This window comes from Halichondria panicea, chromosome 13, assembly GCF_963675165.1.
Source record: "Halichondria panicea chromosome 13, odHalPani1.1, whole genome shotgun sequence".
Classification (NCBI taxonomy): Eukaryota; Metazoa; Porifera; class Demospongiae; order Suberitida; family Halichondriidae; genus Halichondria; species Halichondria panicea.
The window spans coordinates 976,362-993,464 of NC_087389.1; the positions used below are offsets into that span (position 1 = coordinate 976,362).

General features: G+C 45.1%; 4 protein-coding genes across 7 annotated transcripts; 1 reads left to right on the top strand and 3 right to left on the bottom strand.

Moving 5' to 3' along the window:
- Positions 1-228: 228 nt before the first annotated feature.
- On the bottom strand, positions 229-10,353 carry LOC135346021 (liprin-alpha-3-like). Its single transcript, XM_064543490.1, has 26 exons — positions 10,191-10,353; positions 10,020-10,091; positions 9,220-9,441; positions 8,265-8,459; positions 7,775-7,936; positions 7,579-7,653; positions 7,337-7,528; positions 7,161-7,277; positions 6,970-7,104; positions 6,579-6,776; positions 6,236-6,367; positions 6,042-6,158; positions 5,730-5,855; positions 5,071-5,180; positions 4,870-4,975; positions 4,438-4,696; positions 4,159-4,255; positions 3,855-4,008; positions 3,364-3,486; positions 3,164-3,241; positions 2,264-2,416; positions 2,076-2,121; positions 1,807-1,982; positions 884-952; positions 553-748; positions 229-407 (listed from the first exon to the last, which is right to left on the bottom strand). The coding sequence occupies exons 3-26, from the start codon at positions 9,430-9,432 to the stop codon at positions 358-360; spliced, it is 3,279 nt and encodes a 1,092-aa protein (XP_064399560.1). The 5' UTR covers positions 9,433-9,441; positions 10,020-10,091; positions 10,191-10,353; the 3' UTR covers positions 229-357.
- LOC135346024 (uncharacterized) lies at positions 10,319-14,282 on the top strand. 4 transcript variants are annotated; one of them, XM_064543493.1, is made up of 11 exons: positions 10,319-10,457; positions 10,501-10,586; positions 10,648-10,786; positions 10,860-11,164; positions 11,336-12,306; positions 12,722-12,898; positions 12,959-13,035; positions 13,147-13,360; positions 13,523-13,635; positions 13,692-13,791; positions 14,045-14,282. In XM_064543493.1, the coding sequence occupies exons 2-11, from the start codon at positions 10,556-10,558 to the stop codon at positions 14,090-14,092; spliced, it is 2,175 nt and encodes a 724-aa protein (XP_064399563.1). In that variant the 5' UTR covers positions 10,319-10,457; positions 10,501-10,555; the 3' UTR covers positions 14,093-14,282. The 4 variants fall into 4 exon arrangements, with proteins under 4 accessions (XP_064399563.1, XP_064399566.1, XP_064399564.1 ...); XM_064543496.1 differs by having other exon boundaries at positions 10,878-11,164; XM_064543494.1 differs by having other exon boundaries at positions 10,516-10,586.
- On the bottom strand, positions 14,264-15,377 carry LOC135346027 (uncharacterized). Its single transcript, XM_064543501.1, has one exon. The coding sequence runs from the start codon at positions 15,375-15,377 to the stop codon at positions 14,319-14,321; it is 1,059 nt and encodes a 352-aa protein (XP_064399571.1). The 3' UTR covers positions 14,264-14,318.
- On the bottom strand, positions 14,264-17,075 carry LOC135346028 (TNF receptor-associated factor 4-like). Its single transcript, XM_064543502.1, has 2 exons — positions 16,660-17,075; positions 14,264-16,512 (listed from the first exon to the last, which is right to left on the bottom strand). Exons 1-2 carry the CDS (start codon positions 17,005-17,007, stop codon positions 15,832-15,834), a joined length of 1,029 nt encoding a protein of 342 aa, XP_064399572.1. The 5' UTR covers positions 17,008-17,075; the 3' UTR covers positions 14,264-15,831.
- Between the last annotated feature and the right edge of the window lie 28 nt (positions 17,076-17,103).

A 17,103-nucleotide genomic window follows, 5' to 3' on the forward strand; every position in this document is an offset into this window, starting at 1 on the left:
CACAGCATAGGTATGCTTAGCAACTAGCCCTCCGGAGGGTTCATGCATGGCCATGGTGCTCCTGCACAGCATAGGTAAGCTTAGTCTCATGAATCAGCCGCCGTTCCTTTGGAAAGGAACAGCGGCTGATTCATGAGACCTTTGGAAAGGAACGGCGGCTGATTCATGAGACTAAGGTAAGCTTAGCAACCAGCTCAGGGTTCGTGCATGCAGGTTTACAGGTTTGGCTTTCATTTAAAAGAAGTGTGGACATAAATTATGTTCACAAGTGCACACAAAGAGAAAAATGGAGGCTAGATAATTAAGTTGATTAATAATGAAAAACAAAAAAATCACTAAACAGTAAAATTATTTTGGCTATTGTTCTGTATTGACCTCTAGTGGTGACCCAGGAGTACCCACTGTATCTGGAAGAAGGGGAAAACAGATTATACAGCAATTCCCCAAATCGTTGCTCTATATACACATGTACATTTTTAAGGCCTCAGACCACAGAGCTAGTGAAAGGCATATATCACACCACACCACACAGACCGATTAAAATGTAGTTACCGAAGGAGTGGGTGGTGTTTTGGGAGGAGTTTGAGTCGCTCTGCTCCAATAGACTGTGCAGGGGGGTGGGGTTGGCAGCGTACAGCACAGGGGAGTGGGGACGTGCAAACGCAAACTCTTTCTGAGGCGGTACCTTTCTCGTACCAACCTTCAGCTTTTTGCTCAGTCTACGAACTATCTTCCCGTGCGACTGACTCTATAATAATACACAGACACAGACAGACAGGCGGTGAGTAGGTGTGGCACATGTACAGTAGAGGATATAATAACAGACACACAGACATAGACAGGCGGTGAGTAGGTGTGGCACATGTACAGTAGAGGGCCTTACCTCCGAGCTCACTCGCTTGGTACCCTCCACTAACAGTTTGGTGAACTCCAGTCTCAACTTCTGGCGAATCTGTAGCAAGTAAGAATTCATACATAATTGTATTTAATGGAGATATACATGCAGTTTTATACAAGTACACATTGTACGTACAGAAACATCGCTTGTACAGAATGTACAGAACAAAAAAGCATGAAAGCTTAGAAAAAGACCTTTCAAATGGTGTCATCAAAGTTCATATTTGAGAGATAAAAGTATTTGCCAATTTGACCGTACCATGGATTATAGCCCATGGTCCGAGGCCGAAAAATGACAAATTAGGGACCTGATAAAATTCTGGATTGAAATACATCATTTGAAAGGTATTTTCCTAAGCTTTCAGAAAATCATAAACATTTTGACATTGGATCAACTGTACTGAAGTTATGGCTGTTGAAAGATGTTCAACTACACCCCCACCCCCTCCGTTCAATCAATTTCTTTCAGCTGCTATAACTTAAATTCTGTCGATCCAAAGTCAAAAATTTTAGGATTTTCTGAAAGCTTAGAAAAAGACCTTTCAAATGGTGTCATCAAAGTTCATATTTGAGAGATAAAAGTATTTGCCAATTTGACCGTACCATGGATTATAGCCCATGGTCCGAGGCCGAAAATGACAAATTAGGGACCTGATAAAATTCTGGATTGAAATACATCATTTGAAAGGTATTTTCCTAAGCTTTCAGAAAATCATAAAAATTTTGACATTGGATCAACTGTACTGAAGTTATGGCTGTTGAAAGATGTTCAACTACACCCCCACCCCCTCCGTTCATCTTTCAGCTGCTATAACTTAAATTCTGTCGATCCAAAGTCAAACATTTAGGATTTGCCTGTGTTTGCTTTAATTATTTGAGGGCGGCCCCTTGTGGAGACTGATTACACACCTCAGGGTTGGTGAGAGGTATCTTGAGAGCCAGTGCCAACTTTTGATGGTCATAGTCGTTGTCCAGAGCAAACACTCCGCCATGCACCCCACTCTCCGTCAGGTTGGCAGCATAGTCCTTGAGACCGATGGACCCCACCCACAGCATCACATGATCTGTGCCCCACACTAGGACATCTGCACAAGGGCCGGGAAGGGGATCACATGAGGTTAGGATGTAATGTATACGTGTGATAGATTACACACGGTGCAGTACAAATATGAGCATACCTTTCATTGTCTTAACATCAACTTTAGATCTTCTGTCTTCCAGTTCCTGGAGAGGAAAGAGACAAACTAACTGATAATGCATACTTAAATAGAAAATTCAAATACATAGAAAAATAGTAGACCCCGAAAACAGTCCATACTATAATATTCATTAATAATGGTAAAGAACAGCTACTCGACCAACATACCTTTCTTCTGTAGTCCAGTTTCTTGAGCACTGAGATGCCGTACTGCAAGCTGTTTCGGTGCGCGGCATCCACCATTTTGAGAGCTGTTCTCAGGTCCTTCTTGGTGAGGTGCTCCAGCATACGCGCATCAACCAGACACATCTTGAACAGCTCCTGTGAGGGCAAGGCAGGTGAACACGTGAAACCGTATTCTACGTATCATAGCAAAACATAGACAAATTCAACAATGCTATATACGTGTATCATGTACAGATAGTATTACATGTACAGGTAGTGTACTTCTTGCAGTACACGCAGTACATAAATAATAGTTAGACACTGTTTAGGAAGTTTATACATGATTTAGAAATTGTTTTCGCTTCAACTTCTAAATCATGTGGAAACTTCCTAAACAGTGTCTAAGCATTTTAGATCATAGCAACCATGAGTGTTTAGCCAATCAGATTTGAATGTTCTTATCTAATCTTTGCTACATGATTTTCTAAGTGAAGTACATGATTTTCTAAGTTGGATAGAACACTTCCTTTAGCCAATCAGATTGCAGTATTTATGGCAAACATGATCTAAATAATAGTTAGACACTGTTTTGGAGGTGTCTATGGGATTTAGAAGCCCAAAGGCACTGATTTAGTATCCCGAGCGTAGCGAGGGTACTAAAGTGGCTGAGGGCTTCTAAATCACATGGACACCGACAAAACAGTGTCTAACTCATTTAGATACTAGTGCGCATGCGCAAACTGCTCGACTACAATACAATTACTTGACAACGGAATACTAGGTATACTAAGTAAATTTGCAGGTATACTAAGTCCCATAGTATACCTGCTCTGAGGCACTTTTCCTATGTACTTCCCATGTAGATCTTATCAACTAGTGTATAGAGTATATACACACAGTTACCTTGTACTGTGGGAGCCCTAGACTGGGCAGCCAGTAGTCTCCCACCCACTCATGAGCCATCTCACCAAAAAGAGAGGTCTGGAGAAAAACACATTTACATGTATGACCACTGTACCAAACCAAACAGCTACACATTCTAGTCTGGCAGGGACACATTACAAAACTGCTAGTCTGGCTGTACACACCACAGTCTGACTCACCGTGCGACGCAGTTTGTCAGAGGAGGTAGTTGAGACGATCTCCTGGACAGCCAGTCTCAGCTTGAGTCGATGGAGAGAGTTAGTGATCCCAAGCTCTTGTTCTAACTCAGAATCTGATGTGCTCTGTGGGTGGGCATGACAATGGACATGAGATATACTGTTTGGTTAGGGAATCATAGACAGAGACGAAGCAGCTAGCCATTTACACAAGCACTACAAGTCTGCAGCTTAGTTGACAAGAATGCAGCTTCTTTCTAAAGCCACACATAACATTCCCGAGGCTGGTAGCAAGGCATATCGACCATTTAGAGAGATGTACATTCCACTACACAATGTAGTTAGTTGACAAGAGTGCAGCTTCTTTCTAAAGCCACACATAATGTACACATTGTAGATCCTTGTTAGAGAGATGTACACTCACTACACCAGTCATACATACAGCCAGAGAGCACATACGAGCATCAATCGATTGCCCCCCCCCCCACACTTACTGCGAGAGTCTTGCCGCTCTGTAGACAGTTTCTGATGGCAGCAATGTACCAGAAGGGAACACCCACCCACACCTCCAGCCATGCCAGGAGGGTGTGTCCATCCCACTTGCTAAACGAAATCCCTCGCTCAAGGACAGAGGTCAATAGCTCACTCCTGTACACAAAGAATAGACAGTGATACTTTTACCATGCCACGTATAATGGCTACTAAGTCTCATACACTGTTAATGCACTGTACACATGACTAACAGACTACACCGTTTGAGGGGTAATTAAGTCGGCCTGATGATGATGAATGACTCACTTCCTCTTCCTGTCATCCTCCCTCTCCTCGGAGCTCTCCAAGAGGTCACTAAAGTCGACAGAGTCTCGCATCAAAGAATTGTCACCGAATCGAGCAGCTGCAACAAGTACATATGTAAGTAATACATCACCATGACAGTATAGAATGCATCCTCAGCAATATTACTACTACACACGCGAGTAGCTATGGACAGCACAACATACACAATGTCTTCTTACACAGTTAGCAGTTCATGTACTACAAGGTATAGATATCCATGACAGCACAACTACTACTCACCTACGTGTGTTACCGGGGCGCTGGCTCGTCTAGCCTGGTGCTTCTTGTGGCTCTTCTTTCTAAACAACTTCCTGAAACTGCTCCGATGTCGCAGTCCCTTCTTACCCACTGAATCGTTACTGGAGGCAGAGCTTGATGGAGAGACGTGCTCGGGGCTGGGAGCAGTGGGTGTGTTCACTCGATAGAGAGTGGCGGAGGGGAGGACGTCAGGACGATACTTGTTTTTCTTGGTGTTACGGGGGACAGGCATCGAGGAGTGCTGTGTGTGTGTGTAGGGGAGGGGGCGGCATAGTGAGATGTGTGGGTGCACTGTACTAAACACATTGTTGCTAAGCAAGGGCTTGAGTGACGATGTGAAGTACAATTTAATAGTGATTCAAGTGCTGCAAGATGCAGTGTAGTGACATGCTAACAACACCAACAGCATCTTACTGGGAAGGTCTCCATGGCAGAGGAAGTGGCCTGGTAGGTCCCGTCTGACATGCTCTCCATCACACGATCAAACTCACTCGCCTCAGACATGTCCCCACCCATTGACCTGAGCAAAGAGGAGGGAGGGAGGGGATTAGAACAAGCAGTTAGTAGCAGGGAATACATGGTACATGCATGTACAGTAAACGCAGTGTGACTTACACCAACTGTTGGTCTAGTCTTGATACTTGGTTCTCGAGCATAGAGACAAGGTTAGTGACGTCCCAGTCCTCTGAGGCATCCTCCAGAGCAGCTGGCTCCTTGTGTGCATCCTACAACAACAGCACAGAGGTGGAGTATCTAGGTGACTATCTCACATAATCATTGCACAAGGCTATTATAAGTACCGTACATATGCCACAGCACAGTCGCTTTTGTGGAAGGCTATCAGGTATGTTTAGTGAACAAGAATGCTACCCACATCACGTATGTGTACTAAACACAGAATACTGCCAAGCGTGCAAACATGCAGCCTACAGTACATGTACCTCACCATGCAGCCTACAGTACATGCCACTCACCATGCAGCCTACAGTACATGCCACTCACCATGCAGCCTACAGTACATGCCACTCACCATGCAGCCTACAGTACATGCCACTCACCATGCAGCCTACAGTACATGTACCTCACCATGCAGCCTACAGTACATGTACCTCACCATGCAGCCTACAGTACATGTACCTCACCATGCAGCCTACAGTACATGTACCTCACCATGCAGCCTACAGTACATGTACCTCACCATGCAGCCTACAGTACATGTACCTCACCATGCAGCCTACAGTACATACCTCACCATGCAGCTAAATACCACTCACCAGCAAGGGGCTCTGTCTGTGGTTCTCTACGGCTGTGTCCAGGTCGGTGAGCTGCAAGGACTTCCTCATCACAGGACTGGCTCTCTTGGACCTCAGCTCAACCTTGCTGGAGATGCCATTACACTCCTGTAGCAAGACACACACACACACACACATCAATGACATGGTTGTAATCTTACACCTAACCTTGGGGCTCAACAACTACAGAATGTACTGTATTATGGCTAGACAAAAGGCGGTAGAAGATTTGTAGCTAATTAAGAATGGTATGCAAAATGGACAACAACAGCTAAATGGAAGGCATAGTGTCACCTTGAGCCTATTGAGTTGTGCCCGCAGTCCCTCGCTCTCCTCTTTGAGTTTGTTGTTAGTCTGTCTGGTCAGAAAGAGCTCGGCCTCCATTGTCTCAGCCTTGTCCTTGTACTGCGTCTACACACACACACACACATGTATAGGAGAACAGTTGAATGTCTACACCAATACACACACACACGGGTCAACTGTACCTTCTCATCGACCAGCTGCTTCCTCTCGTTGCTGTACGTCTGAAGTCTCTCCCTCGACTCTTTGAGCATTCGGTCGACGGCTGACTGCAGCTGGCTAATGTTGGACTCATTGATACTCTCCTTCTCTATAGCCTGAGGGGACATGTACACACGGTCAATTCCATTCATAAAGGTTGGTGTTAATGGTCACTGAGGCTTGAAGTCCAATTTAAAACTAACTACATCATGCCTAATCATGATTATGGCCTACAGATGTTGTGTCCGAAAAAGATATCTGCCTACAATGAGAACTCTTCAACCCACGTGGGCAGTTAGCTAACGACAGGTTTTCACAACAACTGACCGCATTGAGCTCCTGTTGTCTCTTGTCCACCTCCTGTTGCAGTTGGTCAATGACGGACTGTGCTGTGCCCTCCCTACGCTCTGCCAGGCTCAGCTCCTCACTGTGATTAGCGAGTACCTCATTCTTGGACCTTAGCTCAGTCACCAGAAGCTCCTTCTGTTTGAGCTCGGCCGACAGACTGGTACGTTCCTCTTGGGCCTATGGGAGGGGGGGGGGGGGGGAGATTTTCAGATATGAGTTGCTAGGGAGCTAAATTATGATTAAAAAATGGTGTGTTTAGATCAAAGATGATCATGACAGGCCCAAAACACACACACCTTTGAGTGCACATCTGTAATGTACTAAACAGAGACCTAACTACGTGTAAGCAATGGACACCTGGTATAATCACCTTGATAGAGTTCACCTCCATGGCTGACAGATGGTCCTGGAGGTGTTGGTTTTTGTCTCTGAGGATGGCTAGCTCCTTTCGTGACTCAGCCAGGTGGGACTCCAGCAGGGGGTCTACCTTGGGGGCGTGGGAGCTCTGTGGGGGGGATACATGTAAGTAAATCATTGACACACACACACACACGCACGTACCTCAGCCACCATTTTCTTGTTTGCATTCTTAAGTCTCTTGATCTCAGTTAGAGCCATGGCCAACTCATCGTCCAACTCCTCCACCTTCTCGGCAAACTCATCTCGCAGGTGCATCATCTGTGTGGGGGGTAGATGCAGGGGGTGAAGGAGGTAAAAGCAGTGTGTGCGTACAGTACCTCCTCTAGTTGTGCATCCTTCTCGTCCAGACTGAACTGGAGATCGTCTATGGCCTGGTCACGTTCCTCCATGAGAGCCTGCTGTTCTTTAGTCAAGCTCACATTGTCATAGAGGGTGCTCATGCGAACTGACTGCCTCCGCTGATCAATGTAGCGTTTCATCCGTTTGTTTTCGTCTTGAAGGGACTTCATCTGTAAGCACAGAGGTCGTAAAGAGCGACTAAATACAACTCCAACTCTACCTCTTGGTTTCCTAACATAAGCTCATCTTCTAGCACTGCGATTCTGTCCTGTGCTGTCCTCAATCGCTCCCGAACCTAACAGTTCAAATCTGACATTAAAAACAACCACACCACTCACACACACACACACACACACACACACACACACAACAAGCTCCTACAATGGTACACATACATAGTCACTTGACCACCTCACCTTTTCATCGAGTGCCTTATGATGGTCAAAGAGGGACTTGAGAGCTTTGAGGACCTCTGTCTCTGAGCTCACCCCAGCATTGCTAGTTTGCCTCTTCACCACTGTCATTCGGAGGGACCTCTCGTGACGGGCCACCAAACATTCCAGGTGCTCCAGTAGTAGCTGTAGGGGAAGACGTACGTCAGTACACAGTAGTAGTACACAGTAGTAGTACACTGTAGCAGTACACTGTAGCAGTACACTGTAGCAGTACACTGTAGCAGTACACTGTAGCAGTACACTGTAGCAGTACACTGTAGCAGTACACTGTAGCAGTACACTGTAGCAGTACACTGTAGCAGTACACTGTAGCGGTACACTGTACTTTTTGTTTGTGCCAGGTGAAAACACAAGTGTATACAGTACATTCACATGTATGCAGATTAGAGAATTTGGCATGTACACCACTGTACACACACACACACACACACAGTCCAGTCCCATAGCTTACTCTGGTGTTACTTCTCTCTGACTTCAGCTCATCGATCTGCTCCTCTTTCTCTGAGAGTCTCTCGCCGACAACTGCTAACTCTCTGGCCAAGTTAGCAAACCGCTGAGCGATGGGCCATCGCCGTATATCCTCTGAGCTCAGTCCCCCTCTTCCCATCTGTAGGTCCTCCAGCAATCCCTTGAGGTGGTCCTCCTCCTGGAGAGGGCAACCAACAGGTTAGTGAAATTTTCTACAGTACATTGTACAGTATAACTATACAGATGTATACAATAACATTACATAATGTTTGAGGGGGAAATTGAGACGAGCAATTTACATACAAAAGGGAAACTAAAAGCACAACACACACTGTCACAAGCTACATTAGGAATGTGTAATATATTATTGCTACTAAAAATAGCTGAGGAAGGATTGCACAAGGGAAGCCTAAACATGGAGAGATGTCACAATACCCACTGAACTAGTGGTTGCTAAGAGATTGGAGAGCACAATAACATTGTGTTGGCTACTATAAATTTCATTTTAGTGCAACAGTCATAGCCAATTACCAAGATACAATTTTGATTCCAAGCAGAAAAGGTGAGCAAAGAAGTGTTGCAGCCATCACTTACACACACAAACACAGCCCAGCACAAAGAAGGATGCAATATCCCATTACTAGAAGCCATTGTTGCACAACACTTTGCTAATTGTATTGCATTACAGCTAGCGCACCAATACACAAGCAATGTTGGTGGAAGCCATCAATCAGCTCAATACAGATACACAGAATGAATAACCAGTACTGGCACTACATGTATCTTAAAAATAACCTCTAGATGAGACAATCGCAAGTTCTTTCAATAGAATATCCGCCATATGGCACAGTTCAGATGGTGAACTGTGCCAGTATCTGGATATTGGCATAGCGGTTAGATACTGGCACAGTATGGAGCACCCCCCCCCCAACACCTACCTCTGGCATGAGTGCTTGCAGCTGTCTCATGAGTATCTTGTTGTCGGTCTGCACATCGGACAGCTGCTTGGTGGCCTCCTTGTATGATTCCTGACTCTCCCTGAGGCTCTCCATGAGTTTGTCTCTCTCCTCGAGCATGCTCATCATCAGCTGCTCTAGTTTGGACCCCTCCTCTTCCGACTCGTCCATAATGGTCGGTAATACTTCACACATCTCTAGGCTCTGTGGGGGGTGGATCATATGACGTGTGTGGGGGGGTTATATAATATATAGGGGGAGAGGGGTTAATGTGATGTACAGTGTGCTATATGCTTGGAATGCTATTAAGAGGACGGGATGAAATGCTTTCATGTGTCTGAAAAGGAATGGTATCTGATTAGACAATACGGCATACTAACAGGCAGCATCTCTCTTAGTTACTATTGTATAGGCCATGGTCAGCCATATGCTAACACAGGTTAGCAAGTAGGCATCACACATAAGAACAGACATCTACATACAATGGAGTAGGTCACACTGTACGTAACACGTTTTGTTTCCTGCCAGTTAAAGTTTTAGAATGTGTGTGTGTGTGTGTGTGTGCAGTCATGCATAGATTAGCTACACCTGTACCCGTCAACTAGACTACACTGTACTATGACTTTGTATACACTCACTCCTTCACAGTAGCAAACTCTCATTTATACCAGCTAGCTACCATACTCGTACTACTCAAGTCATAATATTATATCAATCACCTACACATGTACATTTACATGCACCATAGTGGTACGGTAGATCTACGGCAAAGTTGAACTCACCTTGTATAATATTCTGAGCTTGGAGCACAATGTAGTCTAGTCGTAACTCTCTGTCTGCTCTGTTTCTATTATCTGTGGGGACAAAAAGGCTCTCAGTGAACTACACCATCCTGACTCTCTACCAAGAACCAATGACCAGCTTTCTCATGCAAATTACATTATTCAACTCACCGTATCATGGTCCTTACAGGCATAGTGTTCTCACAATGTTGACACTGGGTACAGTGGCTTTACAAGTTAATTAACTAAAGCAACATGCAGTTTATAAGGTGGTACGGTCGGTCGGATGTAGAGAAAGTTGCTTATGAGTATTCATTTGGCATGTGAGTATCGTGTGACTAAATTTTGCTGATGTGTGTTGTTCCAGTAGATTCTTTAGAGATTAGAGAGAAAGAAGCGTGTTTTCTGTTTTGGCCTATTTTGACACTCCTATAGAAGGTAGGCGAGTGTATGGAGTGTCCGTATGTCATACTCAATACAGCTTCTTGTATTATAGGTGAATTCTAGTCGAATTTCTCTTCAAATTCTGTCTCAACATGAGTCAAGTTACAACCGACCCATCCCATGGTTAGTAGTGTTTGTCTTACATTGGTTATTACTCTCCCCCCCCCCCCCCACTCACACACAGGCTCTGTAGACGCCATGTTCCGTGGACCCCCTACAAAGCAAGCCCGCTACTCATCCCTCATGGAGACGGATTTCTCGGCCGAAGCGTCCAATCAGATAACCCGAGCTTCTTCAGGAATAATGCCACATCGCAGGCACATGTATGTTTGTGCGCATGTGTATTTCTGTATGCATAATGTACTTTTTATAGTAGTACTGTGTTACCTCTTTCAGGCCCCTTGCCTCCTACAGGCCCTCTAGTCTACCACCGTTCGTCAGACGGAGTGCGAGATTGGCTGAGCAAAACAGGAGCTCAGCGGATACTATCCACCTGTCCCCGACGGCAACATCACCAGCTGTATCCATACATCCGGACGAGGTCATCGATCTAATCACTCCACCCCCCACCCATCCCTCCTCCAGTGGGAGCCCATCATTCACACGACCCCCCACGGCTAGGGCTGGACCTACCCACTTGTTGTTTGGGGACGAATCAAGACACGACATGTTCTCTGCAGTACCTACCATGCCTACCAGAGGTACCCACTTGTCTGTACATTAGAATAGGCATTACATGTATGTGTACATGTGTGCATAGTGGCAGTTTATAGACTTGTTTGTTGTGTGTGTGTGTAAGTAACTCAGGCATGACTATATTTTACATGTGTCCACAGTTGTTGTTTCAAGTGCTATAATTCTTTCCTTCTCAGATTCGGGTGGCCCCAGTTCAAGCCAGGGTGGGTTTTCCCCCTTCATGTACCCCACATTACTCCAAGATGCCCGTACAATGCCACAGAGAAGCAGTCTACTCTCCTCACCCACTCATCCGCATCTCATACCCACAGAATCGCTCAGATCCAGAGAGCAGCAACGAGAGAGTGTGATACGGAACAACTATCGAACCTCCTCCAGATACAGAGATCCAGTTGTTCTAGGCAATTACCCGAATGAGATGTCGGCACAAATTGGACACAATTATCAAGCCTATCCCTCGATACCAAACTCTTTAAATCCTGTACAACGTGTACCGATTGCATCAAGTCTTCCTCAGTGGTCCGTTAGCAATTTCGATAGTTACACAGTGCCTAGCGGAGGAGATACAAGCGGTTTTTATCGTGTGGCTCCAACTGGACTTCCTCGATCATTTGCGCTGCCCCAATCTCGAATATCAACTGCGCAATCTATCTCGACAGTGTTGCATCCTCCCTTCATGCACCACGGCTCTGAAGCACCACACACGTTGAACACATATCATGATGAAGAAGACGAATTGATTCCTCTATCACAACACATCCATCCTCTACGCCAGACAAGTGCTCGCACAAACCACGCATATCCTGGTCCTTCTACAGACAGCTCACAAATTCATCCAGTTCCCCCACCAAGTAGTGCAGCAAATTCTCGACCTGTTTCACAACAAGCGCGTCAAATGTCTCGCTATCCGAATTCTGCCCACCCTGGTCCTTCAACTGACACCTCACAAGCTCAACCCTCTACGGGAAACCGACGTGCAGGGAATCGAACTTGCCGGATGTCATGCCGACGACGACCTCCTGTTCCGCCGACCAATGAGAGTGGCAGTAGTGGCTCCAGCTCAGGGACTGGTTCGTCGAATGGAAGGGCAAGTCATAGTGGCAGTGCAGACGTCCTCATTGTGGTGGACGATAGTGACAGTGATGATGTGAGTCTACTGTGGTGTGCATTGTATGTGCGTGTGCGTGTGTGTGTGTGTGTGTGTGTGTGTGTGTGTGTGTGTGTGTGTGTGTGTGTGTGTGCGTGTGTGTGTGCGTGTGCGTGTGTGTGTGTGTGTGTGTGTGTGTGTGTGTGTGCGTGCGTGCGTGCGTGTGTGTGTGTGTGTGTGTGTGTGTGTGTGTGTGTGTGTGTGTGTGCGTGCGTGCGTGCGTGTGTGTGTGTGTGTGTGTGTGTGTGCGTGCGTGTCTTATATATATATATGTGTTATAATCACTGTACTCTTGCTTACTTGGCTACTGCTGCCTCAACAACTTCTATCTTGTGTAGATGTATATATTTATGCTTATAATGTGTAACAGTGCGTATGCTTTAATTACTTGTGTTTCTACTACTCCCCTCAACAGGATGTGATAATAGAGAGCTGGGTCCCTGGCAATAGTCGTATACCTCTACACGTAGGCTCAGTGTTTGGTCAGCCAGCCCACACACAAGTGAACATAGACGAGGTGTATGCACGACAGTTGCAGGCTCAGTACGACCAGGAGAGCACCACAGCACAGCAGCACCTACCCCATATGGTAGTGAGAGATGACACATTGCTGTGATGTGATTGTTGTCACTTTTGCTTTTTTCTCTCACAGGGAAGGTTCAGAGATGTGCCGGTGGTACCAGCTGGTCCTTCTGTCCCCAGCAGTGGAGGCAACCAAGAAAGTGACGGGTGAGCACACTCAAATAATGTACATTACTTAATGTACACTTGTGTGTATAACATTTATGATAATATGTCATTGTCATCCTCGTAACTTCTCCCCTCTCTCTCTCTCCACAGAAGTGGCGTCATTTGGGACAATTTTGATGCTCTAGCGTCACGAGTCCACAGCTGGACCAGACAGGATGCCACTCGGTTCCTCCACGCCTCCTACATGGCCAGACCTGGCCCCAGGAACCACCGACAGATAATGGAGAATGCCCGGAGAATGCCTGCCAATATACTCGTCAGAGCCATCATTGGGGACAACCCGGCCATGAGACTGACATATGAGGTACTGTACTGTGTGTCTTCTCTAACCTTTTAAGCCTTAATTATAATGCCTGGGTTTCTATTTAGAGCCGTATGTATACTGTTACTAATGTAGAAATGTATTATACAAGGGTGTGTGATGGTTTTCTTGCCTGTGGTAAATTGTTCACTGTTTCTCTTGCAGGATCTGTTGGAGCTTGCTGAAAACATTGGACCAGCCAGGCCCCAGGGATTAACCAAGGCCACGCTTGACAGGCTGCCAGTGCATATGTGGGAGAGGAGCAATGAGGAGCAAAAGTACTCATACATTCATGTACATACAGGCATTTGATTGACTGTCTCACATTTCACAGGTGTGTGGTGTGTATGTGCTCTTACGAAGCCAAGGAGAGAGTTCGCTTCCTGCCCTGTACCCATAACTACCACCAAGATTGTATTGACCAATGGTTCAAGGTATGTCAAAATTGTATAAGCTTTTACAGTACATGTTAAGTGTATATTGTGTGCAGTATGTGTCACATGTGCATGTTGTACGTGGGTGGTCTTTCATATTGTATGTAGCACCTATCTCCATTTCTAGCCAGCCATAATTATTTATGCATTAGTACATGTATGTCCAGTGTCTAAATACTGTGTTCCATACTCTTACCATTAAGTTGCAACTGTACAACCATTGAATATGAATATGAATAATTTATCTCTGCAGGACCACTCAACGTGTCCAATTTGTCGTGTTGAGGTCAAGTCTGAATAGAGAGAGAAAGTGTTCAAATCAACTGTCTCTGGAACAATCGAATGACTGATCTTGTTCATTATTGTTATTATTATGTTATCACCAAGAGTGCATGATGCACTCTGTAGCGTACTTCAAATCAATACTTAACCACTCTTTTGTACATGTTATTGGCCTTTATTGGCATTCTAATTACAATGTTCAGATTAACTATTGTGTATAAAAAAATGACAACATGTATGTATAGCTAATTGTCTGTCTTGTGGGTAATTGGCATTAAACAAATACTTATCTGAAATACAAGGGAATTAAACTCTCTAATGACATCTTCAATTTCCTCTTGTGTGGCAAACATTTCATCTGAGAACAGAGTAACTCCATCCTTATCTAGTTTCATATCTTCACTTAATCCTTCCCTTCTCAACTTCTTCTTTTGTGGATAAGTTGTCACCACATCAGGTTCATTACTCTGAAGTGGTTTAGGTGGATTTGGTTCTGCTGCTTCCACTGTGGGGGGTGGTTGGCACCAGGGGGGCAGAATCCTTGATACTCGACGTTGTATTTCTCTATCATCCGCTCGTTTCTCTTTCTCGCGTAGCTGGGAATTAGACAACTGTCGACTTGATGATATTTTAGGCACTCTTGGTCGCCAAGTGAAGGTGTGTGTACGAGACTCGCCCATTGTGTAGCTACTCTCAGATCCAGAGGAGTCTTCATTGACTGATACACTACCGTCTGTCTCCACCAATAGCTCCACTTTTACACCGAGATGTCGTGGCAGTACTATTGGCCATTCGAGTCCCTCACCTACTAGCGGAGACACAAGAGTCACCGAGAGATGGGTCCCATAACCAGCACCAGTGCCAGTGGGACAGACAATCAAACGAAGTTGGTGCTTCCCACGGAGAGTAAGCAGAGGACTGCACCATTTCTGTGATAACTCCTTGAGCTTTATGAATCCAGACATCCTGAAGGCGATCTTGTCGCCTAGACTGGAAATTTCTACACTCGGCTGTTTCATTTGCGTCTTTATGCATTCCAGAGCAGGGAGCTCCCTCACTCCCAAGCTCTCCAGTGTCCCTTCAAGGTACTCTATCTCAGATCTTATAGTATTGAGTTTCTGCAGTGGAGAGATGACCTCACTCTCTTTATGTAAGTCCATCACCAATTGAAGGTGTTGCTCAATGTTGAGAGCTAAGTGATGATTATACTCCTGACAATTGAACAGGCAAACAGTGCACCCCACTTCAGCAAAGGGGCATTCTGTAGGCCAAGTGATCTTCTCTGAAATGCCACCTTCTGCCATCTTTATTGTTTACGAACTACTCCACTCTATATAGAGTTTCAGTTGTTGTAGGTTCCAGAAGTGGCCATATACGGTCAGAGCAGTGCCTTACAGTAAACTGACAGTGAAATGTATTTCGAACAAAGTAAACAGTTATTATAGCTAGAGATAACTTGACTAAAACGGTTACTACTCTGATGAGTGGTGGGAGTTAAGATTATGGTTGCAACAATGTGTATCATGTTTAACAAGGGTACCGGGTAGCACGCAATCATCCTGTATGTGAAATGTATACTTCAATTTATCTCCAATAATTATATCCGATATCAAGTTGTATACATTGTGTATATGTATTACAATTTTGCTACAGGAACTAAGAGGTATAGTGTTGTATGGAATGTACACAAAGCACAAATTAAGACAATTAAGCTACAAAAGTCACAAAAGTACTAACTATGTGCAAGAATGTATCTGCCTACTTGGCTATAAAAGCACAGACTAATAGCACGAACAGCACAACAAATCCAATTTTCATATAGTACCAGGTTGATTCTTGCTTCAGATCTTGTGTATGTAGACTCTCTGTAACTAGTACCAGTCTTCTCTGTAGCTCATCGATCCTTCGCCTGTCCTCCATCTGATGGGCACACAGTTCATTCACATTCGTGGTCAGCGTGTTCACACTGGACTTGAGCGTAGTGAAGGGCTCCATAAAGTATGAGAGGTGAGTATGCGTCTCTTGCTTCAAATGTTCCTCAAAGTCTTTTCTCATCACAGGAGTATAACAACCAACACACATGAATGGACATTCAACCTCCTCCATTGCACACTTGTGTTTGTGGGCAGCCAAGTATTTTTGTTTGACGAGCTCGCCACATTCTTTGAGACACGGCATCGGAAATTCTTTACATGATTCATAGTGTTCTGTTATTTTATTATAGCGTGTGTTCAAGCCACAATGCTCACATTTGTACTCTCTCAGTTCACATGTGCTTGTTAGGTGCACTTGAATGCTCATTCGATTCAGAATGGACTTGCAATGATTAGGGCAAGAGATTGGAATGTAGCCACAGCCAGATCCAGAATCGAGATGTGTTTCAATGGTCCCTAGTTCCCCCTCCCAGTCACACCCGTCCTCCTGATGGAGACAGACCACCTGCAATAGAGTAAGAGTGGTTAGATAAGTTATTTGCTGAGATTGAAACATACAAACACTCGTTAGCTCTGTGTACAAGCACTTACATTAGTTGTGCACAATGTGGAATCTACATAATTAACTTGATTACAGCAATAAATGGCTCACCTTAATCGCATTGATTTTCCTCTTCATACACTTGTCCAGCACATGCTCAAAGGGGGTCTTCCGACACTGAGGACAACTGTTTGTTGAATCCTGTTTTTCTAGCCAGCGTTCCAAACATGTCTCACAATAATGCTTCCCACAGCACAGCGTCAGTCGAGGGTCTCGTAGAAGCTTAGAGCAGACGTCACAGAGCAGATCGTCCACGGCATCCTGCCCTCCCACCAGATCGATATCATAACCACCATGTTCATCATGCAGGGAGATGACCTGCACGGAATTGTCAGAGCTTGGTTTCAACACATCCTCCCAGTCCGACCAATTATTGGCCAGCACTGCTCTAGCAGCCATTCCTTCATCAGATTTATCAGGACAAACAGTACAGAGCTTTAGGTGGGCGTGACCTTACAAAGGATATTGGTCACGCCCATTTATTTAGTCCCACCT

Bases quoted from the DNA above. Each gene is read 5' to 3' on its own strand.
- LOC135346021 (XM_064543490.1), bottom strand. From the start codon at position 9,432: ATGTGTGAAGTATTACCGACCATTATGGACGAGTCGGAAGAGGAGGGG. The intron at 4,009-4,158 runs GTGAGTCATTCA...CTTTGTGTACAG, and splicing joins GAGGATGACAGGAAGAGGAA to GAGTGAGCTATTGACCTCTG. The intron at 749-883 runs GTAAGGCCCTCT...GTATTATTATAG, and splicing joins CCAAGCGAGTGAGCTCGGAG to AGTCAGTCGCACGGGAAGAT.
- LOC135346024 (XM_064543493.1), top strand. From the start codon at position 10,556: ATGAGTCAAGTTACAACCGACCCATCCCATG. The intron at 10,587-10,647 runs GTTAGTAGTGTT...ACTCACACACAG, and splicing joins TACAACCGACCCATCCCATG to GCTCTGTAGACGCCATGTTC. The intron at 12,899-12,958 runs GTGAGAGATGAC...TTTCTCTCACAG, and splicing joins AGCACCTACCCCATATGGTA to GGAAGGTTCAGAGATGTGCC.
- LOC135346027 (XM_064543501.1), bottom strand. From the start codon at position 15,377: ATGGCAGAAGGTGGCATTTCAGAGAAGATCACTTGGCCTACAGAATGC.
- LOC135346028 (XM_064543502.1), bottom strand. From the start codon at position 17,007: ATGGCTGCTAGAGCAGTGCTGGCCAATAATTGGTCGGACTGGGAGGAT. The intron at 16,513-16,659 runs GTGAGCCATTTA...ACTCTATTGCAG, and splicing joins GGAAAATCAATGCGATTAAG to GTGGTCTGTCTCCATCAGGA.